Source organism: Choloepus didactylus, unplaced genomic scaffold (genome assembly GCF_015220235.1).
Source record: "Choloepus didactylus isolate mChoDid1 unplaced genomic scaffold, mChoDid1.pri zz_scaffold_168_ctg1, whole genome shotgun sequence".
NCBI classification, from domain to species: Eukaryota; Metazoa; Chordata; class Mammalia; order Pilosa; family Megalonychidae; genus Choloepus; species Choloepus didactylus.
Genome location: NW_023637637.1, coordinates 1 through 27635, shown reverse-complemented (window position 1 = coordinate 27635; position 27635 = coordinate 1). Strand labels below are relative to the sequence as shown.

Genomic DNA, 27635 nt, shown 5'->3' with positions numbered 1-27635 from the left:
GACCACCAGAGTCGGTGCCCCCAGTGGTGGGGACAGAGCAGTTCTGTCCCTGCCAGTCCCCCCTGCCCTCATCACCCCTTTACCATTTGGCTAAAGGTGGGCCTCAGTTTATACGAAATGATGTCACAGTTGAATTTTGCACAGTTTACTGTACAAAGAAATAAAAACAGGTCTAAGAGCACAGGAATGGTGCAAACGTCCAACAGCAGCTGAGGGTAGTGTTGATGGCGCAGAGACCAGGGCCTCACGCCCCGGTTCCACTCATGATTGCAGAGACAAGGACCCCGTGTGTGGGGAGGGGTCGGGGACGGGCCAGGGCTGCCCACACTCGGCTGTGGCCTCCTGGGGACACACAGGTAGGCAGTCAGAGCAGGTGCCGCCCCACGGAGGCAGGCGAGGGCCCCCACAAGGGTGCCACCAAGGGCTTCAAAGGGTGGGGCTGAGCGGGTCCTGCCGAGCGCCAGGCTGCTCCAGGGGTCTGTCCAGCGTGGCCGCTTGGTCCCCTGGGGCCCCCGTCCTGGACAGGAGGTGGCGTGGGCACGCCCAAGGTCTGCGTGCAGAGCTGACTGCTCGGGGCCCAGCCCTCCCGGGTCACATATTTAAAGGGTCACAAACTGTTTCCCACCCGGAAGTGCTGATCCGAGTTTCTGAAGGAGCACAAATCGCTGATGCCGGGGTGGCCTGGGGGGGGGGGTGCAGCACACAGGCACCCCACTTCTCCCTCTTGGTGAAACCTGACATTCGACTGTGGCACTTGAGTCACTCCAGATGATAGCCACAGTGCAGCAGGAGCCCCCCACTGCCTCTGGGCACCTGGGGGGCCCCCGCAAGGTCCCCAGTGACTGGGAGTGTGGCAGCCAGCTCCCTCCTTGCCCCACCCCCTCCCCGTGGCCCCAGGCGTGTCCCTCGGGGACCAGGAGGGCACCACAGGGCCACACCAGGGCTCTTCTGATGGCCTTAAAAACATACAGGACCCATGAAATGTCTTTATAAATAAAGGCAGCAAAGCTTCCGTGCAGCCCCCAGGAGCAGCTCCCTGCGGCAGGGCTCGTGCCCGTGGCCTCCCGGAAGGCGCCCCCTGCCCAGTGGCCCAGGCTCCCTGCAGCACCAGTGCCCCCCGCTCCCCCGGGACCCAACGTGCCCTGGCCCAAGGCCAGCTCCTCCCTGCACCCAGCTTGGGTGTCGGGAGCCCCAGAGCTCCCAGGAAGCCGGGCAGCCCAGTGTCCCCACAGACAGTGCTGGGCCCGAGCCGTGCCTGGCGGAGCTCCCTCCGTGCACCCCAAGAGGGCTGGCCCTGCTCCCGGAGCCGAGGGCAGTCGTCTGTCCAGGGTGGTGGGTGGCTGTGCCCGCTAGGATATCTTGCAGTTGCTCCGGGAGCAGTTCTGGGGGGGGCTCTGGGGGGGCCGGGTGGGCTTGGGCCTCTTCAGGCTGCTGCCCTTGCTGCCACCCCCCGTGCCCCCGCCCCCAGCCAGGGAGTAGGAGCGGCCGTGCATCATGACGGCATTCATGCCGTTGGCCATGGAGAAGGACTTGAGGTGGCTCTTGATGGTGACCGGCAGTGGGAGCTTGTCGATGAGGTGCACGGGTGTGCAGGACACGATGGCACGGCAGCACAGATCCTGCAGGCTGAAGACTGCGGGGGGCAGGGCGCAGAGGCCGGGGGATGAGGTGGGGGACATGGGGGGACGAGGGTTAGGGACGGGACGTGGGGAGACGAGGGTTAGAGACAGGGGGACGGGGGGACGAGGGTTAGAGACGGGGGGACGTGGGGGGGACGAGGGTTACAGACGGACGTGGGGGGACGAGGGTTAGGGACAGGACGTGGGGGGACGAGGGTTAGAGACGGACGTGGGGGGACGAGGGTTAGAGACGGGGGGGACGTGGGGGTACGAGGGTTAGAGACGGGACGTGGGGGGGACAAGGGTTAGAGACGGGACGTGGGGAGACGAGGGTTAGAGACGGGGACGGGGGGACGAGGGTTAGAGACGGGGACGGGGGGACGAGGGTTAGAGACGGGACGTGGGGGGACGAGGGTTAGGGACAGGACGTGGGGGGACGAGGGTTACAGACGGACGTGGGGGGACGAGGGTTAGGGACAGGACGTGGGGGGACGAGGGTTAGAGACGGGGGGACGTGGGGGGGACAAGGGTTAGAGACGGGGGGACGTGGGGGGGACAAGGGTTAGAGACGGGACGTGGGGAGACGAGGGTTAGAGACTGGGGGACGTGGGGGGACGAGGGTTAGAGACGGGACGTGGGGGGACGAGGGTTAGGGACGGGGGGACGGGGGGACGAGGGTTAGAGACGGGACGTGGGGAGACGAGGGTTAGAGACAGGGGGACGGGGGGACGAGGGTTAGAGACAGGACGTGGGGGGACGAGGGTTACGGACGGACGTGGGGGGACGAGGGTTAGGGACAGGACGTGGGGGGACGAGGGTTAGAGACGGACGTGGGGGGACGAGGGTTAGAGACGGGGGGACGTGGGGGGGACGAGGGTTACAGACGGACGTGGGGGGACGAGGGTTAGGGACGGGACGTGGGGGGACGAGGGTTAGAGACGGACGTGGGGGGACGAGGGTTAGAGACGGGGGGACAGGGGGGACGAGGGTTAGAGACGGGGGGACGTGGGGGGGACAAGGGTTAGAGACGGGACGTGGGGAGACGAGGGTTAGAGACGGGGACGGGGGGACGAGGGTTAGAGACAGGGGGACGGGGGGACGAGGGTTAGAGACGGGGGGACGTGGGGGGGACGAGGGTTAGGGACGGGACGTGGGGGGACGAGGGTTAGAGACGGGGGGACAGGGGGGACGAGGGTTAGAGACAGGGGGACGGGGGGACGAGGGTTAGAGACGGGACGTGGGGGGACGAGGGTTAGGGACAGGACGTGGGGGGACGAGTGTTACAGACGGACGTGGGGGGACGAGGGTTAGGGACAGGACGTGGGGGGACGAGGGTTAGAGACGGGGGGACGTGGGGGGGACAAGGGTTAGAGACGGGACGTGGGGAGACGAGGGTTAGAGACTGGGGGACGTGGGGGGACGAGGGTTAGGGACGGGGGGACGGGGGACGAGGGTTAGAGACGGGACGTGGGGAGACGAGGGTTAGAGACAGGGGGACGGGGGGGACGAGGGTTAGAGACGGGGGGACGTGGGGGGGACGAGGGTTAGAGACGGGGGGACGGGGGGACGAGGGTTAGAGACGGGGGGACGTGGGGGGGACGAGGGTTAGAGACGGGACGTGGGGAGACGAGGGTTAGAGACGGGGGGACGTGGGGGGGACAAGGGTTAGAGACGGGACGTGGGGGGACGAGGGTTAGAGATGGGGGGACGTGGGGAGACGAGGGTTAGAGACGGGACGTGGGGAGACGAGGGTTAGGGACGGGACGTGGGGGGGACGAGGGTTAGAGATGGGGGGACGTGGGGAGACGAGGGTTAGGGACGGGACGTGGGGAAACGAGGGTTAGGGACGGGACGTGGGGGGGACGAGGGTTAGAGACGGGACGTGGGGGGACGAGGGTTAGGGACGGGACGTGGGGAGACGAGGGTTAGGGACGGGACGTGGGGAGACGAGGGTTAGAGACGGGGGGACAGGGGGGACGAGGGTTAGAGACTGGGGGACGTGGGGGGACGAGGGTTAGGGACGGGACGTGGGGGGACGAGGGTTAGAAACGGGGACGTGGGGGGACGAGGGTTAGAGACGGGACGTGGGGGGACGAGGGTTAGGGACGGGACGTGGGGGGACGAGGGTTAGGGACGGGACGTGGGGGGACGAGGGTTAGAGACGGGATGTGGGGGGACGAGGGTTAGGGACGGGACGTGGGGGGACGAGGGTTAGAGACGGGACGTGGGGGGACGAGGGTTAGAGACTGGGGGACGTGGGGGGACGAGGGTTAGAGACGGGGTGGGGGATGAGGGAATGAGGGGAGACGCAGTGGGATGGGGACAGGAGGACGGGGTCAGAGAGGGCGTGGGGGGATGCGGGGAGGATGGGGAGACGCGGGGGGCCGCCCTCACCCCGGTTGGGCCTCCAGATCTTCTCCATGCCGTGCCGCATGAGGACGATGCGCGACAGCTCCGTGAAGGACTCGACCACGTTGAAGTTGCACAGCGGGCTGACCTCGAAGAAGGTCATGCAGTTCTTCTCGGCGTAGGCCCGCGCCTGCTCCGTCGGCACCTGCCGCTTGAAGGCCAGGTGCAGGCGATTCCCCACGAGGATGCGGGGGACGCCGGGCGCGTGCTGCAGGGGGTCACAGGGCTCAGGAGGGCACGAGCACCGGGCCCCATGCCCGCCTGCCTCGGCGCAGGGCCGTGGGAGGTGCAGGCACCATTTGCTGCCATCAGAGGGCCAGGCGGGGCGACAGCCCGGCTGGGAGACCCTCCGCCCCTCCCTCCGCCGCAGCGGGTGTGGGGTGGCCCGGGACCAGTCGGAAGGTGGGCGGCACGAGAACCCCCCAAGGCAAGGGGTGCGTCGGGGACACACCTCGTCGATCTCCTTTATCCACCGGTCGATGCCATCAAAAGACCAACGGTTGGTGATGTCGTACACCAGGAGGATGCCCTGCAAGACACGGCGGGGGTGACCGGGGTCCCGGAGGGGTGGGGCTGCCCTGGAGGCCCAGGGAGGACGGCCTGGAACACGGCGAGCTCGGCTCCTCTCACAGAGCCCTGGGTGCCCTGTGGCCCTGACCACCCCTGTACTCATGGGCCGCGCACCAGCCGACGCGGGCAGCCTCTGGTTACGCTCCGTGACAGGCGAGAGGAAGCCAGGCGTGTGCTCGCTGTGCTGCCTACCGCAGTGCCTCTGGTGCTGCGCGGAAACCCCGACACGGCCCAACAGGAGAAAGCCAGTGGGAAAGGGGCTGGCCCTGGGCAGCCGACCTCCCTAGAGCCTCCCCGTGGCCTGGCCCTGCCCTGCACCCTGGAGGGGCCTGGCCACCCCCCGAGCTCCCCTCTATTAATGGCGACACCCTCCGATCACTGGGTCTGGTGGGCTGTGAGGCCGGCAGGCAGCAGCTGGTCTTCAGCACGCTGCCCTCCCTCCCTTCTCGCACACAGGGAGCCACAGAGCTGGGGGCAGCAGGGAGGAGCCACCCCAGAAGCTTCTACGCAGATGCCGGATGGCGGCAGTGAACCGCTCCCCAGGTGCGGCCTGTCCCCTCGGCAGCTCGGGGAGCCAGCTGTCCTTGGCAGTTTGTCCAGTGAACTTGGCCCCAGGAGCACCCGGGGGAGAGCTGAGCTGAGGGCTTTTTGAATTTTCTCACCGAAAACTTCCCATGTAGGATGTCAGTCCGGCCCCGCTAGCTGGGTGGAAGCAGGATTTGCTACAGGGACTTTCCCGTCACATCCCTTAGAGACCAATTACTCTGAGTGCACAGCAGAGCTCGGGGCGGCCTGTGCTCGCCCTGGTGCTCCTCAGTGTCTGAGGTGACAAGTCACGGGGTCGGAAGGCAGCTGCAAGGGCCGGCAGCTGGACGCACTGTCCAGTGTGCTGGGGGGGGGATGAGACCCATGGCAACACCAGGCCCGTCTGTTGCCTCCGCTTTGAGGGAGGGCTAGAGAGGCAGAACCTGAGCCAGAGCCATGACTCTCAGTCCAGCAAAACCCTCGTGTAGCTGACGACTCAGTCACACAAGAAGGGGACAGAACGGTGCAGCTGGAGGAGCAGGAGGGCATCTTCCCACTGAAAATGCCCTTTGGTTTTTGCAAGTCCGAGTTGCGTCTCCCAGGCCCCACAATACATAGAAAAGGATGTCAAAACCCCAGCCCTGTGGTTTCTGCTCTTCGGACAAGCCTTGCTCACAGGGCAGGACACGTGCAGGCCCAGAGGGCTCCAGGGGTCAGAACGTCCCCGGCCTGGAGGGATGCTCTCCATGGCCAGCACAATCAAGAAGGGAGACAGAACCAACTTGAGTTTGACAGCGAGAGCCAGTCTGGTGCGTGAGAAACGCTAACATCTACAAGTAAACGAAGGTAAGGGTTCACGTCTCCTGGTTTCAAAACCTGCTTCAAAGCCACAGTAATCAAAACAGCACAGTGCAAGGACAGACATACAGACCAATGGAATCAACACGAGCATCTAGAAACAGACTCTCACTTCAGTGGCTATCTAATGTCTGACGAGGCGCCGAGTCCCCCCAGCTGGGAAAGAACAGTCTTCAGCAAAGAGCCGGGAGAGCCAGAGGTCCGTGTGCAGGACCTCTAACAGCAACACGGAAGCTCGCTCAAGATGGACCGTGACCCGAGCTTAATAACCAAAACTGTAAGACGCCCAGAATAAAACACGGGAAGCATTTTCAGGGTTTTGTAGCAGGCCATGGAGTTTTAGACTTTGTTGCATAAGCAACAAAAGAAAAGAGCCAAGATGGACTTCACCATCTTCGTTAAGAAACTGAAGAGACGACCGGCGAGAAGCCTGCTGGGGTGGCGAGCGGAGAGGCTCCGTGGGCGTCTCTGCTCGGTCCCCGGCCCAGTCCCCGCCGGCCTGTCCTGCACGCACACCCGGGCTGCCCTGCTCGGTGAAGCCCCCCAGGCCCAACCTTTCCGCTGCCTTTCTGGGTGAGTCCCAATAACCTGTTTTATCGAACACCAAGATGACTATCCGTCCCCCTTCGTTACCTTTTTATTACGAAAGTAACACGTGTTCACTGTAGAAAGATGAGGAAATACAGGAAAGAAGGAACCGGAAGCAAGTGCCGGGCTGTGGAGCTCCCAGTAACCGAGGCTGCGCTGGAGGGCGGCCAGCCGCCTGGGCCTGCGAGTCGGGGCAGCAACCCCTCTGCGCTTCGTTTGAGGGACCCGGGGGGACCCTGCTCTAGTGCTGGACATGTGGGTGGGATGTACCCCCAGAGCTGTGGCGACCCCCTCAAAAGTCTGAAGGCCTCTGGCCATTGGAGAACAGCGGGTGCAGTGGCCCAGGCTCCCTCCCCCTGGGCCCCCCCAAGCCCCCCTGGACCCCCGGCTCAGCCCCCCCGGGTGAGCACCACACCTGGAGGCCTCCACCCGCCCTCAGCAGACAGCGACAAATGGGCACCGATGGCACTTCGGTGTGGACAAAGTGGCTTTAAAATACTTGGCCGGGGAGCAGTGTCGGTGACCACAGCAGTCCTCCGCCTTCTGCTGCCGGAGGCTCCTGCTGGGCCAGGGGTCACCACGGCCGACACGCGGTGGCCTTGCTGGACACCGGCCTGGCCTGCCCCACCCACCCTCTCGGCCTCCCCAGGTGGAAGCAAAGCTCCCAGCACCGGCGCTCTGGAGGCCCCGCAGCCGAGGTGACCTGAGGGGCTGCTGGCCCCGGGGGGCTCCCGCGCTTGGGGAGCCTTCCAGGGAGGGCGGGGCCCATGGTGGGGGCAGGGCCTGTGGGGGGCCAGGTCTGAACCCACCAGGGTCTGGGGGCCTTTCCAGAACCCTCATGGGTCAGGCAGGCCCCACTGGGGAGCCGCAGCGCCGGGGCTGCAGGGGCTCTGCTCTGCGGCTTCAACTGCTCTCCCCTTCCAGCCTCCGGCCGCGCCCCCGCCCGGCCCCAACAAGAGCAGCTAGAAAGAAGGGCTGAGCCCCTGCCCCAGGAGCTGGCCAGGGGCCACTTCAAGGGCTCCATGCCCTTGGCGCCAAGCCAGCCCAAGCCCTGGCCGGCACCGCAGAGGCCCTGGGCAGATACCCGGAGACCCCGGGAAGCCCCCAGTGTCCAGGGAACCAGGCAAACAGCCTGCGTGGCCTCGGGCCGGGCCTGCAGAGCTGCGGGTAAATTCGGCCGCCGTGCAGGCCCCCGCCCCGGCCACGGAACTGCGAGGTGCTGTGGGGCGCCGTGATGGTCCGGCCCGGGCACTCCTGGGGCTGCTGGAGCCCCGAAAGGTGCCGTGGGGGAGGCAGCTCCCAAGTCAGGGGCCCAGGCATGACAGCCCCCCCAGGCAAGGGCCGGCCTTAGTGCACCCTGAGGCTCAAACTCCAAAATATCCTTCAAGTGAAAAAACCTCAGGGAGCTTGTAAGGACAGCAACTCACTTCCAACAAGAAGGGCGGAGGGCTGCGCATGAGGACCCGGACGCGAGGCCGGCCTTACCTGTGCCCCCCTGGAGTAGGACCGGAAGATGGTGCAGAACCTGCCCTGGCCCGACGTGTCCCTGAAACACACGGGGTGGGTGGGGGTGAGAGTGGAGAGGCCACGGGGACCCCCGGGCAGAGGCTCACCCTCCCCTCCCCACCAACGCCCAGCAGCTAGAGCAGACAGCAACAGGCCTGTCCCAGAAAATTCCATCCGCACAAATCAAGCCACCCGGGCCACACAGCCATGGGGGAGCTGGACCCCTGTGCCCAGGGCGCGAGTGAGTCCCCACACGGGCCCGGCAGCCTGGGGACCGTCCTGCCAGCCTGGAGAAGGCCAAACACCATGGGGACATGGGTCTCAACCTCTACGTTCCAAAAGAATTCTCTTCAACTTGTAGCCCTGACGAAGGTGAGGGAGAGAAGGGCCACTGTGTAGACAAGTATTAGGGGAAAAAGACATGGGTTCGGCCAAAACAAAACCCTCTTTGGCATCTGCATCATGGAACGAACTGTTTCGTGTTTAGACTGGGTCTGTCTAAACGGCTATTCAAAGGGAAGGCAGACAGGATCCCTTCCTGCTGCTTCATGTTTCCATCCGTCCTTCCTTCATCCCCCAGGAAAGCCCGAGCGCTGTTCCCAGCCTCCGTCCTCGGCCGACCCCGCCGGCTATCTGCAGACTCACCAGAGCTCCAGCTTGACCCGCCGGCCGTCCAGCAGGATGGTGGTCGTCTTGTAGTCAATCCCTGTGGGGAGCAGAGGGGGACTGAGGGGCGAGCAGAGCCCGTGAGTGCAGACCTGGGGCAGGTGGGAGCGTCCCCCTGGGAGCTGTCCTGGCCCAGCCCGGCCCCAGGGCGTGAGCCTTGCTGCCAGCCCTGCAGACAGGCCCCACACGGGGCAGCCGTCCCAGATGCACCCCAGGACGGCCCTCCTCCCAGTCTGAGGGGCTCCCTGGCGCTCCCGGGGATCCTGGCAGGAGGAGAGGGGCCAGGCCCAGAGCGCCAGGAGGCCACGTCCGCTCACACCACTGTGGGTGGACAGGGAGGAAAGTGCAGATGCCGGTGGAGTCCCCTGGTGCACAGCAGCCACAGCCCCAGGCGCTGACAACGGGCACCACAGGGGAGGGGGACAGATTTAAACCACTTTTGCAGGAGGGCCTGCACTCACTGCCGCTCTCGTTTGTGACTTTCGTGGGAAAAGGTCCACCTGGGGAGAAAGCTGGAGCGACAGAGCCAGGGCCAGCCACACCTTCCAAGTCAGACCTTCCGACTCCCGGGGAACCAGCCCACCCCGTCATAAGCCTCATGCTGCGCATCAGTTTCTTGGCTTTCAGTGACCCTCCAAGAGGGCACGAGCCTGCTCTCCCATGGCCGTGAGCGTGAGCGTGTTGTGTGTGTACATTAGACTATTAAAGCCCTTGCAGAGCGACCGCATGCACCTCAGGCACGGGGGCCTCTGCCAGAGCCGTGCCCGCCCCCAGCAAACTCTTCTCACTGGGCACCCAAACCTGGCCCCACCCCTGCTGCCCCTGGCCCCACCCCTTCCCTCCTTCATGCCCTTGCACCCTCCGGGACCCCGGACCCCACGGGAGGTGGAGAGGCTGCCCCACCGTGGCCGCCTCCTTCCCGCGTGCTCGTTTGGGAAAGACACCGTTCCCGTGGAGGGGCCAACCCTCCGCGAACGGCTGCCTGGGATTTTCTGTATGTTCTGCCGGTGACCAGCGCCCAGGCCAGCGAGAGCGCTCCAGCGGGGAGCCCGGGCCCTCCGGAGCCCACGGCCCTGGGTGAGCACGCTCTGCGACTCTCAGAACGCGCGTCGCCTCGAGGGAACCGTGGGCTGGCCTCGGTCGGCATCTGGGAGAGTCGCCACGTGCAGGCAGCCACGTGCACGGTCAGCACCGGACGCCAGCAAGGTCCGCCACGGTAGGCCACACAACGACCCCATCCTCCCGCCCTCGGCCACTGCCAGGCCACCGGGACCAATCGACCTCCCCGGCACAGCCACCGGCACCTGCCAGCCATGTGGGAAGCAGGTGGCCCGTGACAAACCTGAGGCCACTGTCACACAAACACCAGGACTGACCAGGGCAAGCAGCCCCACCCTGGAGATGGGGACATGAGGCCGGCCCTCCGGTGCAGAACCGCGGGGGGCAGCCCTCGGGGGCTCAGCGAGGGGGCGGGTCCCAGGGTCGCTCAAGAAGCAGCCCCTCTCCAGAGGCCAGGACCCCGGCTGTGGGCAGCAGAGCCCCGTGCCCACTCCCACCAGGCGGCGAGGGCAGGACCAGCCCGCTCAGGAGGGACAAACACTTGCCAGGAAGACACAGATCCCACGGCCATCCCCTCCTCTCCCTGCCGCTCCCTCGGCCCACCGACAGCCAGTGTCCTTGTATGGTGGAAACCCCTGGAATTCTTGTCAAACGGGAGAGCAGACCCGAAGCTTCCTTCCTTGATGGAAGTCACGTTCCAGGAAGACAGGCACGTTCCGCCTGCAGCTGCCTGGTACTCAGTCCCCCTCAGCACACCCCAGCTTGCCCTAGGATGTCCCCCATGTGTCGCCATGCCTCCTGGGCTATGGTTTGGGAACCTGAGGGGGGAGGAGTCAGGACTTTGGTGGGACAAGCCTGGGCAGACTCCACCCCTCACTTGCTACCCCGCTCAGGGTGCCCTTTGCCCCGAGATGCCTTCTCTCTCTTGGGTGTGGGCACCGAGGGCACAGGAACAGCGCAGATGCCCACCCCAGTGCGACTCCTGCGGCCAGCTGGATACTGACCTGGCCCAGTCCGGTGATCCCTGGGGTCGTGACAACGGGCCCCAGGGAGGCCCCGGCGCTGCCCCGTCCCTCACCCATCACCTGAGCGCTGGAAGCAGCCACCAGGAGCACAGGCTGACTCGCCACACCTGCTGCTCCGCTAGGAGGCACCTGGTCTGCACACAAAGACCGTGCTCCCCATGGCCAGAGGCTGCAGGAAGGGCGGACGGAGCTCCAGAGCCTTCTCCAGCTCCCCGGGGCCGCCACAGCTCGGCCCCAGCCACAGGGCAGGCGCAGGACCAAGGCGGCGAAGGAGCCCACCCCCAGGCCTGGCCTGAAAACAAGCAGAGGGAGCTGCTTGCTGTGAGCCCCCAGCTGCCGGAGCCCGTCCGTCCGGAAGAGCCGGTCCGCGGCAGGAGGCGGCGACTGCACCCGGGGACAGGGCCGAGCCCCTCCTGCCTGGCGTCCAGCCCGCTCGCCGAGCTGGTTAATTTCGGCGTTTGTACCTTGCAACCAGCCTCCCAGTGCACGGGGGGAGGGGCACGGGCACTTTCTGAGCGCTCGGGGCGGGTGCCAGGCAGAAGGCCCAGCGCCTTACAGGAAGTGCTTCACGGTCTCGACAGTGGGGGCAGCTGGGGAAGCCGTCCCCCGGGGCCCCTGCAGGGAGATCGGGGGGTGGGGAGCTGCCCAGCTGCTGCCCACGGGACCCGCTGCCATGAGCACACCCAGCCAGTGACTGGGCACGGCCAGCGCCGGGCAGGTCCTGGCAGAGGCCCCACCGGGCCGCCTCCTTCTCCCTCCCACCACTCGGGCTTGGTCCCAGTAAGTCTCGTGCTCCAAGGACCCAAAGGAGCAGGGCAACCATGGGGGCAGGTTACCCTCCCACCACCCGGCACAGGGCGGCTCACGGCACCGCGGAGGTGCCCCACCCAGCCACACCCCGAAAGACGGCTCATGTGGGAAACCATATGTGTTGCCATTAATAAACTAAAAGAAACAAGCGAAAGCCGCTGGCCCAGAACACGAGAGGCCATGTCAGTCCAGCGACCCATGTGGCACTGAAATGGTGCCACCTCCCCAAATCAAAGGGGACAGAGTCCTGGAGAGCCACGTCCAAGCCAGGCTGCTGCCCAGCCAGGCGCCCAGGACCCACTCTCCCCGGAGCAGATCTCACCGATGCCCACCACGTGCGTTTCACCTCACAGTGACCGTCACGAGCCTGCAGACGCACGTCAGTCTGAGTGACCGCCACCGCCCGACGCCCACCGTGCACACGCTCCACAGCACGACTCCCAAGGCCGACGTTCGCCCCGCCGGGGAAGGACAGCGCAGACCACAGGACGTCAGGTGACTTCAGCACCTGGGCAGGTCACTCCTGCCAACAAAGGCTTCGCTCTCAGAGCGCACGGCTCCAAGAGCTGCCAGACGCTCGCTGAACGTCTTTGCGAACAAAACAAGAGACGGGTCAGGGTCTTGGTGACTGAGGGGCTCAACCGCTGCCCACGAGGGAAACTTCCTCGGGCCCAGGAGCCAGTTAAGCTTTACGGCGCTGCCTGGATGAGGCAGCATTCGCTAAGGACGGACAGGCGGAGGGGTGTGAACGAGCGCACCAAGGGCGAAGCTGACGGCAGGGTCGGGGGCCGCTGGGGATCCGGGTGCTCTCTGCACTTCCTCCACCTTCGCAGTCTCAACCTCCACAATCCCCATAGGGAAAGGCTGGAAAGAGGAGCTCACGCTGTGGGACCGACCTACACAAACCTCATGACAGAGCAAGCTTTGAGTGGATGTCCATGGCCTTGACTGCCGTCCTCTGGGCCTTCTCTCAGGAATGCGAGATGGCTGCTGTGGCTCCAGCCACTGCAGCTGCATTTGCAGGAGGTTGAGAGGCGCAGGGACCTCAGTCGCCTCTTCTCAGAAACCTGCTTTCTCCTTCAATGGGGAGAACTGAGCCCCGGGGTCACCGGGCTGGAGAACAGGAGCCACACAGGCCAGGCGGCTCAGCACCCGCTGCCTCAAGACGACACCTGCACCGCTGCCCAACGGCTCCTGACCCTTTCGAGGTGACCTCTTTCCCGCTGAGACCTTTTAGGCATTTTCTTGGCCACAGCGTCCTGGGCAGGTCGTTCTCATTCTCCGTGTCATTGGGTCCCTGGCCCTGGGAAAGGTCCTCGCCTTCCTCAGCTCGTAACCCCACCCCGTGCTCCTCGTCCTGAACCCCCAGTCAGTGGACCTTCAGTTTAATCACCCAGTTCTCTGACCTCCCCGCAGACCTCTCTCTCTGTTCCGCTTTCTGGGAGATTTCCTCAGCTTTTCTTACAGCCTTTCTACGTGTGCGTGTGCGTGTGTGTGTGTATACACATTCTTTCTGCTGACGTTTTCGGTTTCTGAGAGCTCTTTCCAGCTCTTTGAATGCTCCTGTCATGTTTTTTCATCTCAGGCCCACTGATCAGGAGACTCTCCCAAGTCTTCTTTCGTCCCTCGGAGGCCTTCTCCTGTGACTAGGTCTTGGGGCTCCTCCCCGCTGCCCATCCTCACCTCCAGCTGCTGCCTCCCCTGTGACTGGGGGCTTCGCTGTGGGCGGGGTGCCTGGGTGAGCACCGGGGCCGCCTCTTGGGGCTGGGCCAGTTCCCGCAGGGAGCGCCCTGGCCAGCTTGGCGCCTCCCAGCACGGGAAGGGGGTGGGCGGCCGAGGCGGCTGTGCCTGGGCACCAGGCGGGAGGCGACTCTGGAAGAGCTGCCCCTCGCCCCCAGCCCCCACGGAGACCAGGCTCCGGCCCCCTTCCCTTGGCCGAGGCAGTGGCCCCCACATCCCAAATTTCCAAACTCTTAGGGATCTATGTGTTTTTAAACATATTTTACTGTGACTTTAGTGTGGTATCAGAAGGGAGAGACAATTTGCTTTTCACAATTTTCTTGATTTCCATGACAGACCAAGCCTTGGTTGAGGGCTGCAAACCGAGCAGTGAAGGACGGGGGCCCTGCGCCCCAGGGCTCGCATCCTGTTCCCAGACCCCCGCTCCCCACACTCTCCCGCTGACGGGACCCCGGGTACGGGGGCTGGCACCGAGGCACTGAGAACAGGCCGCAGCACTTCAAGGAGCACTGTGCGCCAGGATGGCCCTTCCCTGCAAGCCAAGGGGGCGGCAGTGTTCACTCAGAGTCCTACCCAGAAAAACTCACATCGCCTGGGTAACTCCCGTGCCAGGCACATCTTCTGGGGGCTGCGGAGTGTTTCCGCCTGGCTGGAGACGTGCAGTCCTCCCCCACCTCACCGCCTGACTGCGCCCAGCGTTTACTTACTTAAAGACAGATGGTTTTACTCCAAGTCACATCCCCTTCCTTTCCGCTTTACCCTGCACATACGCATGCGCACGAGGACATTTGTATGTTGTGAGCACAGGTAGAACATGTTATCTGTGAACTTCATTTTTTTCAGGACAGTAAGGAGGAGGTTGCAGAATATTCGTTTGGAAGGGGTCCCTGGAATGACGGGCTCCAGCACGTCGCCCCCACACCCGCCGCCCCCCCAGCCCTCCCCACAGGGCCCAGGGCCTGCGTCGCTGCGATGCCGGGTGCGGCACTGCCAGGCCTTCGGGATAGACGAGGCCGCAGACGCGTCCAGAGCAGGGAGGAGCCGAGCCGGGGGTGCTCCCAGCATCAGGCTGGGGGGCCGCTCTGGGGGGAGCTGCCGGAGGCCCAGGAGCAAGAGCGGGCGGCTCCCGGGCTGCTGACTCAGTCGCCCTCGGGAGTGGGATTTCACGGCAGGGATTCGAGAGAAGAGGTGTAGGAGGCAGTGGAACGGTGGGGAAAAACAGATACCAAAAGCAAAACATACAAACAAAAAAACAAAGAAAAAGGTTCCAGCTTTCTGGAACGTCGCTGTTTCTGTACGGCCACTAACCGCCCCCCGCCTACTGGAACTCACTTCACCAGGAAGCTGTGGCGACAGAGCTACAGGGGAGACAGAAACGAGGCTGCTGGGGGCTGCACGGGTACCGCTGTCCTCCCGGCCCCAACGTCTGCCTCCCGTGGGGGCTCCAGGCACGTGGAGCGGGCCTGCAGAGGACATGCTGCACGGCAGCCCCGCTCCTCCGCGCCGACCCGATGACCATTTTCTTGCAGCGTTGCGAGGGCCAGTCTGCCAGCCAGGGGGCCATCTGGTAGCCCCAGAGCAGGCTGTCAGTCACACTTCCAATCTATTTAGCCTTTGCAAGGAACTGCGGTAATGCCAGCAAGTCTGTGGGAATTAGGACAACACACCGGAAATCCACCTTTGCTCCTGGAAGGTGACAAAGTGATCTCAAGGGTGTGTGTATGTGTGTGTGTGTGTGACAAACACACACAAGAGAACTGAAAAGGCTCGGGGGTCTGCTTAGCTCTGCTCTCATCACCGAGCTTTACTGGGGTGTATAAATCAAGACTGTGGGATGTTTTAAATTTGATTCTCACTTAGGATGAAGACCCAATTATACACAGTACGGCTGCCCTGCTCTGGCTGGAGCCCTGCGCCTTGCCTCCAGGGAGCGGGCACGTCCCACGCACTCAGCACAGCGGCCGCCTGAGCAGGAGAAGGTCACGGGCACGGGGAACGCTTGCCGCACCCCCACTTCCTCTCGAGACTCAAGGTTTTGGAAGAAATGCTAACACTTAAGTGTATGATTGTCCCCATACATAATTTTTCCAACATAATTACATGCCACAGAAGACTTTAAAAAATTTGTAACAATGATCAGAAAATAAAGACCGGATTAAGAATCAAGCAGAAAACATTTGTGCACGTGTGTCCCTGAAGGCACCTCACAGCGCTTGGTGTTAAAGGGGGAGGAGCCTTTCCCAAACGGGTTTCTCCAGCCGCGGGGGCCCCCCTGGAGTCCCCATCTCCCGCGCTGGAACCCCCAACTGGTCTGACGCACTCCTGGAAGAGGGGTGCGCCACAAGCACGTCCCCCACGAGAGAGGCCGGCAGCCAGCGCCCAGCCACACAGTTGGCAGCCCGGGGGCTCCGGCAGCCTGGGTGCAGGGCGCCCCGTCTTGTTTCCTGGGAGCCCTGTGGTTCTGGGAACCAAAAAGGTTTACGTAAAGGGGACAAGCATGCGAAAGTGTCGCTGGGTCCCCGCACCAGCCGGACGACGGCAGACTCCGAGGGGCAGTCGTCCTCCAGGACAGCCCAGCACAGCAGTGCAGCCAGAGGGAAAGGACCACAGGACACGCCAGGTGGAAAGTCAGTGCCGCACCACAGCACGGGAGCTTGGGGCAGGAGAGGGAAGTCCAGGCCTTCTCCGTGGGTGTGACACGGGCGGCCTGTCTAGGGCAATGCCAGGCGGCAGGCGCCCACGACCCCAGCCCTGCGCCCTCCCGAGGTCCCCTCCACTGGCTCGCTCCCCACCGGCCTTGCCAGAGACCAGGCCCTCAGGAGACGCGACAGGAGCTCACAAGGAGCTGAATGTGGACAACGGTAGGAGCTTGGCAGTGGCCCTTCCCAGGCCCCGGGTGAGACTCAGCCCTGGCCGCCTGGCAACTGGGTCATGGAGACCCGGGGCCAAGCCCCCGGCCGGGCCGAGCCAGACTCCTGACCCTCGGAAACCAGGAGATGGGAGACCATGCTGCTCTAAACCACTCCCTTCCTGGTTATTTTTTACACAGAAGTATCTGACTGCTGACACAAAGTATCTAGCAGAAATGAAAACACACACACTTTTGGACACAGCCATGGAGCACACACAAATCCATCAAACAGCAACAAGAAAAACTCCAAAGGCTGCGTCAGCAGAATGAAGCCCCCAGCTCTCTCTCTAAGCCCACTCAGCAGGGGAACTCACTGCCCTCCCTACTACGTGGGACCTGACTCCCAGGGGTGTAAATCTCCCTGATAATGTGGGATATGACTCCCGGGGATGAGCCTGGACCCGGCATCGTGGGATTGAGAACATCTTGACCAAAAGGGGGATGTGAAATGAAACGAAGTTTCAGTGGCTGAGAGATTCCAAATGGAGTCGAGCGGTCACTCTGGAGGGCATTCTTACATGTTATACAAATACTGCCTTTTTAGTTTTTACTGCATTGGAATAGCTAGAAGGAAATACCTGAAACTGTTAAACTGCAACCCAGTAGCCTTTATTCTTGAAGATGATTGCATAACCATATAGCTCACATGGTGTAACTGTGTGATTGTGAAAACCTCGTGGCTCACACTCCCCTTATCCAGTGTGTGGACAGATGAGTAGAAAAATTGGGACAAAAGTTAAATGATAGGGGGATAGGATGTTTTGGGTCTTCTTTACTTGTATTTTTATTCTCTTTAAATTTTACTTGGAATAATGAAAATGTTCAAAAATTGATTAGGGTGGCGAATATACAACTGTATGATGGCACTGTGAACAACAGATTGTACAGTGGATGACTGCAGGGTACGTGAATGTATCTCAATAAAACTGAATTGGGGGAGAAAAAAAGAACACTGGCCCCCAAAGCTGTCTCAGCTCAACCCCAGGGCCTGGGAGCACATCTCAGGGGGCAAAGGGGCCCTGCAGACGTGACAACGCCCACGGGCCCTGTGAGGGGACGATATTCTGGGTCAGCAGGTGGACAGCCTAACTACGTGGGTTCTCAGAAGGGCAGAAGCCCGGCAGGGCCAGGGCAGTGAGGTGGAAGGAGGTGGCGCCGTGGACGCACGAGGGCCTCGATGTCCACTGCAGGATGGGGGAGAGGGGACGAGCCCGGAAGCAGCAAGGACACGGGCCTCAGTCCTGCACCCCGAGGAGCAGGGAAACGGGCCTGCCCCGAGTCCTGCCGACACCTCTATTCTAGCCCGAGAGACGCGGCCAGCTCATTCCCAAAGAGCGTGCGGCTCTGAGCCACGAGAGCTGTACTTTGTCACAGGTACAAAGGTGTAAAGGTAACTAGCTGGCCTTTACGACAGCAATGTTTTATTACAAATAAACCAGATACGGACAGACAATCTGTCACGAGGAGTGGCTGCACGACACACAGGGGAGGCAGTCCCGGGACCGAACGGTGCGCCCAGAGCTGGAGAGAAACTGCGCAGCTGCGTCTCCTGAAGCCGACCGGGGGCGCCCTGAGCCCAGCACCCCCGGGAAGGGCGCCCGCCCATCTCACCAGAGCCCTGCCCAGAAGGACCCAGGCACACAGGCTGGCCAGAGGCCACCACAGCAGGGCCTGCCCAGCGCCTCACAGATGTTCTCTTCAAGGCACCGTCTCCCTCTTTCCTCCGTGTCCCCTGATCCCCACAGACTCCCTTCTGGTGCCAGAGCCAGAACACTGTCCCCACAAGAGACCCTCTGCGTTCCCAGCACGCGGTCAACGCACCATCCCTGGGCACGGCAGGCGCCCCCACACTGCACCTCTGCCCGGCCGGCGGCCACCGCCCAGGCCGGACAGCTCTGGGGACATGATCGGAACCTGCCCCTGCTGCAGCACGTGCTGCACACACGCTCCACCTGTGCCACTGCAGAGGCCCGTGTCGTCTCTCCTGTCTGCAGGAACCAAGGCCACACCCTCTGATGGGACCCAAAGCCACACTGCTTGTCCCAGGGACCACGACAGTCGTGTGTGTGCCAGTGTGAAGTGTGCACATGCGCGTGCCCAGACTGCTACCACAGGAAACACCAGCATCAGTGGGAGAAGCAAACCGAGCGGCCCCCGCAGGCCGGTGTCCCAGCCTCTGCCAAGACCCTCTGCTGCACTCACTCAAAAGCCGTCAGGACAGGGCCACACCTCTGCGGACACCATTTCTGGGTGAAAATCACTCCCTCCCAATGAGCACACAAAGCATACTCCCCATGGAGAGGGGACCAAGCAACGCACGGCAGCAGGAAGCACGAACGAGGCAGGAGACGCCCTCTGGCTGGCGTGCTGGACCCTTGGCTGCCCGGCCAGGGATCAGCCCTTCCCGGGACCCCAGCCCACCACAAGCATCCCTCTCTCCCAGACCAGACACCGAGCCCTGACCCCAGCTGGCCAGCGGCTTAGGACAGTCGGGGGCCCGACAGCAGCCCATGTGCTGCCATCCCACAAGCCCTGGCTGGGGACACCCGTCAGGACGGGCGGTGCCCCTCTCTCAGGACAGGCGGCACCCCTCTCTCAGGATGGGGGATGCCCCTCTCTTACAATGTGGACGTCCTTCATCAGGCCCCGCTGAAGCAGCCGTCACCACCCAGGTCCCTGTGGGGAAGGTGGCGGCCCCCTGGAGCAGAGAAGCACTGCCTCTCTGTTCTCTGGAATCAGGGCCCAGCCTTCCCGCGGCTGTCCTCGTCCTCAGTCCTCCTGGGCAGTCCTCCAACCCTCCTGGCATTTCCAGAATTTGCCTTCCTGCCACCACGCCCCCGTGCACTGGGCTTGGACCTGACACCACCGGCCCGGGTGCCACTCACTGACCAGGCCTCCCACACCACAACCAGAGGGCAGGCGTCTGCTCTGTGCACCTGCCCGTCCTGCCCCAACTGCTTCCTCCTGTACGTTCTAGCCAAAAGGTGAGACCTGCCTTTCTTTAAACTTCCAAAAATGTAAAGACCGAGGCCTGTCTGGTCAGGCCCCCGCACCTCCGAGGCCCACACCTCTGCGTCAGCCTAGGCCTCAGCCGGACACTCACGCGTCCCCTCCTCTCCCTCCGAAAGGTGCGCGGCCACAGACCTGACACGTATTCGACGTTCCCATCCCAGCAAGAGAGAACATGTGGACATCGGACCCCATCGCAGCCCCTGAGCTCCCAAGAGGGCTCCCAACCACTGTGTTCACTTCTGTCGATTTCACCCACTCGTGCTTCCTCCTTCCCCAGAGGAGTTAAGGGCTCCCTTTATGCCCACAGCCCACGCCCCATGCTGCTCTCCACTGTCTGAGTTTTGTCCACACACGTCTCTCCTGAGTGACCAGGGCAGAAAACCCAAACTGGCCAGCAACTGCCTTTCTTTCCAAAGCTTTCTCAGAGCCAGGACCCTGGGAGCCAGAGACCTTTCCCTGCTTTCTCCAGAACCCTGGGATGAGCCCCTAAGCAATGTGCTCCCAGCCCCACTGGGGGTGGAGGCAGCCGCATTGGACACCCCTCACCCCACAGCGACTGGCCTCAGGCCGGAGCCCCCTGGCTGGTCACAGCCCATCTCGTTCTCAGCTCCCCAGGTGGTCTCCCGACAAAACGGAGCTGCAGGGCCAGGAGAGGCCAAGTCCTTCCTTCCCCTGCCCTCCCCCGTCTCCCCAAAAGTTCTACTTGGGTCCATCATCCAGCTCAGAAACACTTTTGCTGGTGAAGAGGTAATGCCCCTGACGGCGTCTGCCATGGCGACCACACAACCCTGCAGCGGCGGCCTGGCGCGCCCTCCTGCTGCCGCTTATGCACGTGCTTTGTTATTTTAGAGCCCTCAGCAGGGCCGAAGGTCAGCAGAAAAAGAAGACCTCAAGAAAAAAACTTAAATTTAGGAAAGGCCAGGCCAGTCCAACTTGCAAAACAAGATGAGCATGAATTGAACCAGAGAATAGAAACATGTTCCTCAACCCCTCTCGGCATGCGTGGGGGCTCAGGGCTTTTCTGCGGCGCACACGGCAGGTGGGAACGCACGCCTGGAGACCTCCCGGGGCCGGTGACTGCTGCCCTTGGCTGACCCACAACTCCCTCACCGTGCCAAGACCCTGGCAGCTCCCCCAGGGAGCAGAGGGGAGGAAAGGGGCCATGCGGGGCTCGGCCCATCTCCCACTCCTGACTTCCAGAATGCAGCACGTGCACAACATCCCGGCCTGCTGGCCCCAAAGCCTGGGGCAGAACAGGGCCACCCACGCCGACAGCCCCAGGAGCAGGTGTTTGCACGCAGCAGATGCTTCCTGGCCGGCAGGGACCGCTGCGGAGGCCGCAAGCCCACAGGACCCGCCGGCCTGCACCACGCCGAGGAGAGCAGAGGCCCCGACCCCCATGCCCCTGCCAGCGGCAGCCCTCACCGCCAGGGGTCCTGACGAGGCTTGGAGACGGCTCCCCAGTGGTTCGCCTGGAACATGCAGTGTTCTGCTGACTGTCCGTGAAGAGGACGCACACACTCCCCCAACCACTGCCACAAGTTTCAAAGGAGGAAACAGAACCCCAAAACCCAGTGCCTGGTGGAACCACCAGAGCCACAGCCTGGCCAAGCTGTCTCTGTGGAAACCAAGCGCCGGGGGCGTCCCACATCGAAGCCCCCGCTCGGGTCAAGAGGCAGGAGGCCGTTTTGCTGGCTCGTGTTTGCCAGGCTGGAGAGACGGGTGTGCGCTCACATCCCGTGCGAGGAACCGGCCAGATGGGCTTCACCCACCTGAGCCACCTGGCTGCCATCTGGGGACAACGCTGAGGCAGTGAGAGGGGCCGTGGAGACAGGCCTCAGCCCGAGACAGCACAGGTGCAGCACCGAGACGGCGAACGGAGCGCAGGGCTGGGGTTCAGGGTCCTCACCCAGCATCCTCCCCACTCTGCAGCTCCTTCCAGAGTCAGCACGACCCCCACCGACCCCTCAGAGACCGAGAATGTGAACCACCCTTCTCTTAAGATAAAAAAGACAAAGGCAACTCTTTCAACAAAGAAGGATGAAAAGAAGTATGCGTACACCTTTCCTGAGACCAGAATGGGAACCAGTTCTGAACGTTACAACCCTCTCAAGGAAGAATGAACTTACGTGGGTCTGAATTTTCAAGCGAAGATGCTCCCGAGTTTCCCAAACCCACAAGAACCCATCTCCCCCACACAACCTGAGGCGAGCAGGAGGGGGCAGCCCAGCACCCCGGCCCGATGAAGCGGGCTGGACACACGGGCAGGCGCGGACACAGCCACAGAGGCCCAGTCCTCACACCGAGCACATCCAATCTTGAGGACCCTGGGCAAAGGAGCTGACGCCCATCAACGCCACGGCAGGCCAGAGCGGCCCAGGGGGTGTGCACTGCCCCCACGCCACATGGTTTCCCTAAAAGTGGCGTTCCTCACTGCTTCCAGCACAGACGGCTCTGCCAGGCTGCGACTCCGTGACCATCCTGCTGCTTCAAGAAGGTGTCCCTATTTTACACAAGCCATCCTCACTTTGGCCGGCGTGTCACAGGAAGTGTGGCAACACACCGTGCCCTAAACGTAGGGGGCAGAGGGGAAGTCCCGCCGGGAACGAGCTGAGCAACCCTCAGAAGAAGAAAGCCATGTTCTGGGAGAATGCCGACCCACAGCCCCAGCCCCTCCACCCTCTCCCAAACACGCACCCGCCCCTCTGGGAGCCGGGCTCTGGGGCAGCACTACCCACCGACAAGCAGCTCGGCTGCCCGGCCAGGGGAGGACGGTCACCTCGGGAGGAGTCTTAGCGGGGGCGGCAGCTGCAGGTGCACTGGCCAGCAGAGCCGATGGGTGCTGTCTCCGTACCTGGGCGAACCGCACACCCTTCCCTCCCGCATCTAAAAGGAAGTGCCAGGCGCTTTGTCTCTTGTCCCTGGCAACGTCCCCTTTGGGCTGAGGCGGTACCTGCTGCAGGGGACGCCAAGCAAAGCTGGCCTGCCCCAGGAAGGACAGTCGGCGTCGGCCCCGCTAACCCACACCCGCCGTGAGCCCTCAGAGGATGGGAGAACGGCCTCCACATGGAGCTGCCCCTGGCAAGCAATCCAGCACACGGCAAACGCTCACGCCAGACAGGACCAACAAAGACCCTGAAAAAAACAAAACAAGGAAGACCAGCAAGTAGCGTTAGAGAAGAGAACAATAATGCTGTCCGCAGCGTTTCCAGAAACACAGAAAGGCCCTTGGAGACGGAGGACGACACGCTCAGGAGGCCGCTGCTGTGGGAGTGGAGCCCCGGGCCCACTGAGGACCGCCTCCGGGTCTGGGAAGGGCACCCCGCGGGGCCGACGCCACTGGCTTTGCTGGCGACGCCTTCGCTAAACACGTCAATTAGGGGCAGGTTTGGGCAGGTGCCGGCGCCGCGGTCGCCGTGTGTTTCAGACACGCAACCGGGGGTTTGAGAGGTTTACCTGTCTCACGGGGGCTGCACGGGGCACACCACTGGGGGCGCCTTCGAGCAAGGTGCACCTTCAGCAGCTCGTCCACCTGGGTTTTCTTCCAGCACAAGGTGGCGGTTCCCTGAGCACTAGGTAAACGCCTCGGGGAAGTCAGCCTGGACGGACGTGGATGGGCCCTGAGCTCGTGCCCACGCCCCACAGTAGAAAACAGCCCTGGGCCCCACCTGGACCCCACGAGACACGCCCCACTGGACGCTCCCCTTCAGGTACAGGCTTCCTCCTGCTCCACTCACACCCCCGCGGGGTGCCCAGCCCAGCCCAAAGCCAACCTCCTCCACGCAGCCATCGAGCTCCTGTGGCCCGACAGGGTGAGGAGAGCCCCCTCTTCCACGGAAGGTTCCCAGCCAAACGTCAGTCTCCTGATTATACCACTAGCCCCTGAAGACGCCTCGCTGACACTTGAAGCATCGAGCGGACTGCGCCAAGTTGATCGCAAGCTCAAGGCTCAGGGCCTCCATGTGAGTTGAAAATGGTGAGCAAGAAAGCAGATTGCAAATTGCCACCAGCCTGCTCCCCGCCAGGCAGCGTTACACTCCAACCACACGAAGAAAAAGAGAACAGGCGGTGCTGACGCTCGGCTCTTAATTGTAGCCTACCCACACGGGTAAGCGGCTGCTTGTCACCACTCTTATTATAAACCCTGACTTCACAGGAGGTGACAGATCGAGCCCCACGCTACTCGTGCACACCCCAGTCAAGCAGCCTTTGTACAAGCTGCTCTTTCAGTCACTGCACAGCTGGCTTTTCACCGCAGGCTCCCGACTAGGTCTCAGACAAGGGGGCAGCGTCCGCCCTGCCCCTCCCGCGCTCCCGCGACGCTAGGGTCTGCAGCGGCCTCCTGCGCTGGCAAAGTGGGGGGTCAATCAAAGCCTCACAAAGGCTCCTGCTTCAGCCCTGGAGCTGAAGCGGCTTCCTGGACGGCTGCAACACAAAACCCCGGCCCGCAGGGGCTCCTCACCGTTGCTGTAGGCGTAGGGGGACTCGGAGGCGCCGTCCTGCAGGCTCTCCAGGATCTCGCCCTTGCCCACGTCGCTGTCCCCCACCAGCAGGAACTTGAGCAGGTAATCGTAGCTCTTCACCGGGCTGCCCTGCGTCCCCATCTCCCTCACCGGCGGGCACCCACCCGCATGCTCCGCGCGGCGGGACACCCGGAGGCGGAGGGGGGCCCGGAGCCCCGTGCGACCTGCAGGGAGAGGGAGGCCGCGCTGAGCGGCTGGCGGGCGGCCCCAGCACCCCCGGGCCTCCAGCTCCTGGTCCCCAAGGCCCCCCGGCCCGCCCCGCGCCCCGGGCCGGACCGCGCAGGCCTCGCCCTCCCGGAACAAAACCGGCCGCGCGCGGCGCCCGCACCCACGGCCGCGCCGCACCTGCGCGGCCGCCCCCGGCCCGGGACGCCTGCGGACAGCGACCCCGGCCACCCCGCGCGAGGTCGGGCCCGCAGCCCCGCTCACCTCAGCCTCGCCGCCGCCCGCCGCTTCCCGCACAGCGCCGCGCCGCCCGCCGCCCCGCCCCCGCCCGCGCCGCCGCCATTGGCCGCCCGCCGCCCGCCCTCCAGCGACCATTGGTCCGAGCGCATGTCCGTCGCGGCCGCCCGCCCCCGCTGTTTCCCACACAGCGCTGCGGAGCGTCCGCCCGCCCCGCCCATCACCACCCCTCGCCGTCGCCATTGGCCGCCTGCCGCCAGCTTCCCCATGCCTATTGGTCCGTTCGCACATCTGTCACGGCCTGCCCACCGCCCACCCCATGTACCGCGCAGTGCTGGGGGCCTCCAGCAGCTCCGCCTCCTCACCGAGGCCGTGGGACAGCCGTCTCCCGCTTTCCCTTAACCATTAGTCCACCTGCACGTCCGTCAGGACCACTACCGCCCCCGCCACTATCCGCAGAGCATCTCCGAGTCACCTACGTCCCCGCCCAGTGGCCGGAACAAGGCTTTTCCCTCCCCCGCCCCTTCACCGTCGCCATTGGCTACCGTCGATGATTTTCCTAGAACCATTGGTTCGTCCGCACGTCCGTCAACGCCCCTCTAAGCCCTCCCAACTCGCCCCGTGCCCGCCCCCTTTCTTACGCTCACCTATCAGGACCTTGAAGCCCCCAGGCTTGTTTGCATACGCCCCTTCCCTCCCGCTGGCGTGGGCAGGCAGGCGGTGGTCCCGGGTGAGGCTGCGTGGGGGGACCACGCCCCGGAAGGCCGACCGCCGTCGTGGAGACCCCGGAGAGGGCGGCGTGGGCTCCCCGGATCTGCCGTCCTTGGGCGCCACGGGCTCCGTGCGGGGGCAGGAGCACACGGCCAGGCGGCGCTCGGGAAGTCCGGGGGGCCGGGGCGGGTGCGCCGGCAGAGCGGGTCTTCACGGGCCTCAGCCTCCAGCCCGCGTCTGCTGCTCCCCTCGCCTCCGGGCTGTGAAGGCTTTAGTGTTCCAGAACCTTCGTCGTCGGCCCGGCGGGTGATTTTTTGGGCGTCCGAGGCCATCACTGAGCACAACCCTGTTGCATTGCTCAGGGGAGCCGACCCGGGGGAGCCGGGTTAAGGCTCGTGGCTGAGCCCCGCCGGTGCGTGGGGGACCCGCTGGGGGTGGCCTGGGGCTGGAGACCTGGGAAGCTCGCAGGCAGCAGTGACTGCGGTTGATGCAGGATGGAAAGGGCGAAGAAGCGTGAATAGCCAGGGAGCACATGGGAAGATACAGTTTCAGTCCATGAAATGTAGATCAAAGTAAAACCCTTTCCACCCATTGGATGGGCCCCCGCGGTGTGGACCGGGACGTAGGGAAACCAGCAAACTGGCCCAGCCCTCTTGGGCAGAGGAGGAGTGCCTAACAGCATTTTGTCTGCAGAAGTCCTCAAAAACAGGTTCACCCATGTCATCGCAGCGATGTGGGTGATGTCCCCACTGCCCGGGGAGCCCGGGAGTGAGCCAGGGAGGGTGGAGCGCCCAACACGGAGACTGCCTAAGACCTCCAGCAAGAAGTCCAGCGTAAGGCCGATGTTTATGTTAAAAACATATACGCTTCGCTCTAGATCTGCACACAGATGAACATAACTCAGGCACAGGGAACGGTCGGTAAAGATGCTTGCCAAAGTGGCAGCACGTTCCTCTGGAGTTGGGGGCCCAAGAGCGACTCTCTCTTCCTTCATAATATTTTCTGTGAGAATATATTCACACATGATATAATTAAAAATAACTCAGAAAGCCAAGCACAAAACTACTGTAAGACTCAGCAGTTCCGTTCCTAGGTATATACATAAGAGAGCTGAAAGCACAGCCACACTCAAAGTTACACTCAGTTGCTCACTGCAGCGATGTTCCTAATAGCCAACAGGTGGAAACAACCCAAATGCCTCCGCAGATGAACAAAGTGAGGTGTATATACAAACAAAAGAATGTTATTCATCCGTGAAAAGGAATCAAGTGCTGGCACACACTGCAATGTAGGTGAACCTGTAAAAATTATGCTTAGTGAAATCAATCGGATTTAGAAGGCCAGTATTGTGTGGTTCCACTTTGAAGGAATAGCTGGGATAAACAAATCCCTAGAGACAAAGCAGATGAGCAGTTACCAGGCGCTGGGGGAGAGGGGCAGGGAGTGACTCCCACAGGATGTGGGGTTTCTTTTTAGGATGAAGAAAATGTTCTAAAGCTGATTGTGGTGGTGGTTGTGCCACTTGATAAAGTCACAGAAATTGACTTGTGCACTCGAAATGGGTGAATTTTATGACGCAAAATGTGCCTCTGTAAAGTTGTGAAAAAACTAACAATAAAATGAAGAAAAAGAATAAGTTGTTCAAGCATCGCTGTGGCCTGTCCATGCTGCCGAGAAGCCACCCGGGTTGGGTCTCCCTAAAGAGAAGATGTGGGAGAAATGACCCCCTCTCCGCAAGGACCACTCCGGCCGGCTGCTGATCCCACACTGCGGGGGCGCCCCTGGGCCCTGCACAAGAAGCTTCCGCCGGCTGAGCAGGCAAACCGCAGGTACGCTCCAGTGGGGGGGCAGCCCCTGGGGGAGCCTTCGCCTCTGGGGAGGGGTGCTCTGGTGTGGTCCTGGCCCCAGGCAGTTGAAGCTCTGGGATCCAGATGGCTAGACCCCCAGCCCCATGGCAGCCGGGCAGGGCCACTCCCTGGTCTCCCCCAGCTCTGTCCTGCAGAGCAGTCACCGCACCAGTTGCTGGCCTGGGCCCGGGCTGTGAAGTCAGGAGGGCCCGTATGCCCCTGCTGCCCAGGAAAGGAGAAGCTGTTTTCCTCCCCTTCCAGAGGACTTCCGTGGAGGGCACCCTTGGACTTCTCTCAGGCCCTGCTGCCCATGCTCCTGCCTCTCCCAGGGAAGACGGGCCCTCCCCCGGCCTGCCGAGGGCGCCCTGGCCCCGAGTGCCCTGGGAAGCTTGTGGCGCTGCCTGCCTGCCCCTGTGCTGGCCACTAGGCGCGTTCTGGGCTCAGGCTGGACCTGCTCTGCTCTGCCAGCCCTCAGCCCGGGCTCTGCCCACTGCTCCTCTCCCTCTGACCTTTGGGCCTCACTGTGGACCCACCCAGGGCCAGGGCAGCTCTGGGTCCCCAGGACAGAGGAAGGGACAGGCTACCACTGCCCTGAGGGCCTCAGGCTGGGAGCTGGGGAATAGGCCCGGCTGCCCAGGACACCCCCATCCTCGGAGAGGCCGAGAGATCTGCGAGCAGCTCCGGGCCAGGCCCTGGGGGTGGGAGGGGAGAGAAAGGGCAGGGCTGGGGTGTCTGTCCCTCCCGCCAGGCCTCCCCTCAGTTGAGGATCTGGGGATCCTCTGCTGGGAGATATAGAGCGCAGCCAGCAGTGGAGCCTAGGGACCCCAGAGGGATTTCCGTTACTCGGGACCCCC

The 27635-nt window shown here is 63.2% G+C and overlaps 1 protein-coding gene across 4 annotated transcripts; it reads right to left on the bottom strand.

The window, feature by feature from the left end:
• Positions 1 to 123: 123 nt before the first annotated feature.
• RAB40C (RAB40C, member RAS oncogene family) lies at positions 124 to 24704 on the bottom strand. Of its 4 annotated transcripts, none has more exons than XM_037824765.1 (7): positions 24589 to 24704; positions 23761 to 23985; positions 8721 to 8781; positions 8055 to 8115; positions 4480 to 4557; positions 4014 to 4236; positions 124 to 1633 (listed from the first exon to the last, which is right to left on the bottom strand). In XM_037824765.1, exons 2-7 carry the CDS (start codon positions 23900 to 23902, stop codon positions 1350 to 1352), a joined length of 849 nt encoding a protein of 282 aa, XP_037680693.1. In that variant the 5' UTR covers positions 23903 to 23985; positions 24589 to 24704; the 3' UTR covers positions 124 to 1349. The 4 variants fall into 4 exon arrangements, with proteins under 4 accessions (XP_037680693.1, XP_037680692.1, XP_037680694.1 ...); XM_037824764.1 differs by lacking the exon at positions 24589 to 24704 and adding an exon at positions 24251 to 24298; XM_037824766.1 differs by lacking the exon at positions 24589 to 24704 and adding an exon at positions 24167 to 24236.
• Between the last annotated feature and the right edge of the window lie 2931 nt (positions 24705 to 27635).

What these genes read in the sequence shown, in the direction of transcription:
- RAB40C (XM_037824763.1), bottom strand. Translation starts at nt 19,092, where the DNA reads ATGCCAGGAGGGTTGGAGGACTGCCCAGGAGGACTGAGGACGAGGACA. An exon ending in CGGGTCAAGCTGGAGCTCTG is followed by an intron (nt 8,116 to 8,720) that starts GTGAGTCTGCAG and finishes CGTGTGTTTCAG; the next exon opens with GGACACGTCGGGCCAGGGCA. An exon ending in GATCTGGAGGCCCAACCGGG is followed by an intron (nt 1,634 to 4,013) that starts GTGAGGGCGGCC and finishes TGCCCCCCGCAG; the next exon opens with TCTTCAGCCTGCAGGATCTG.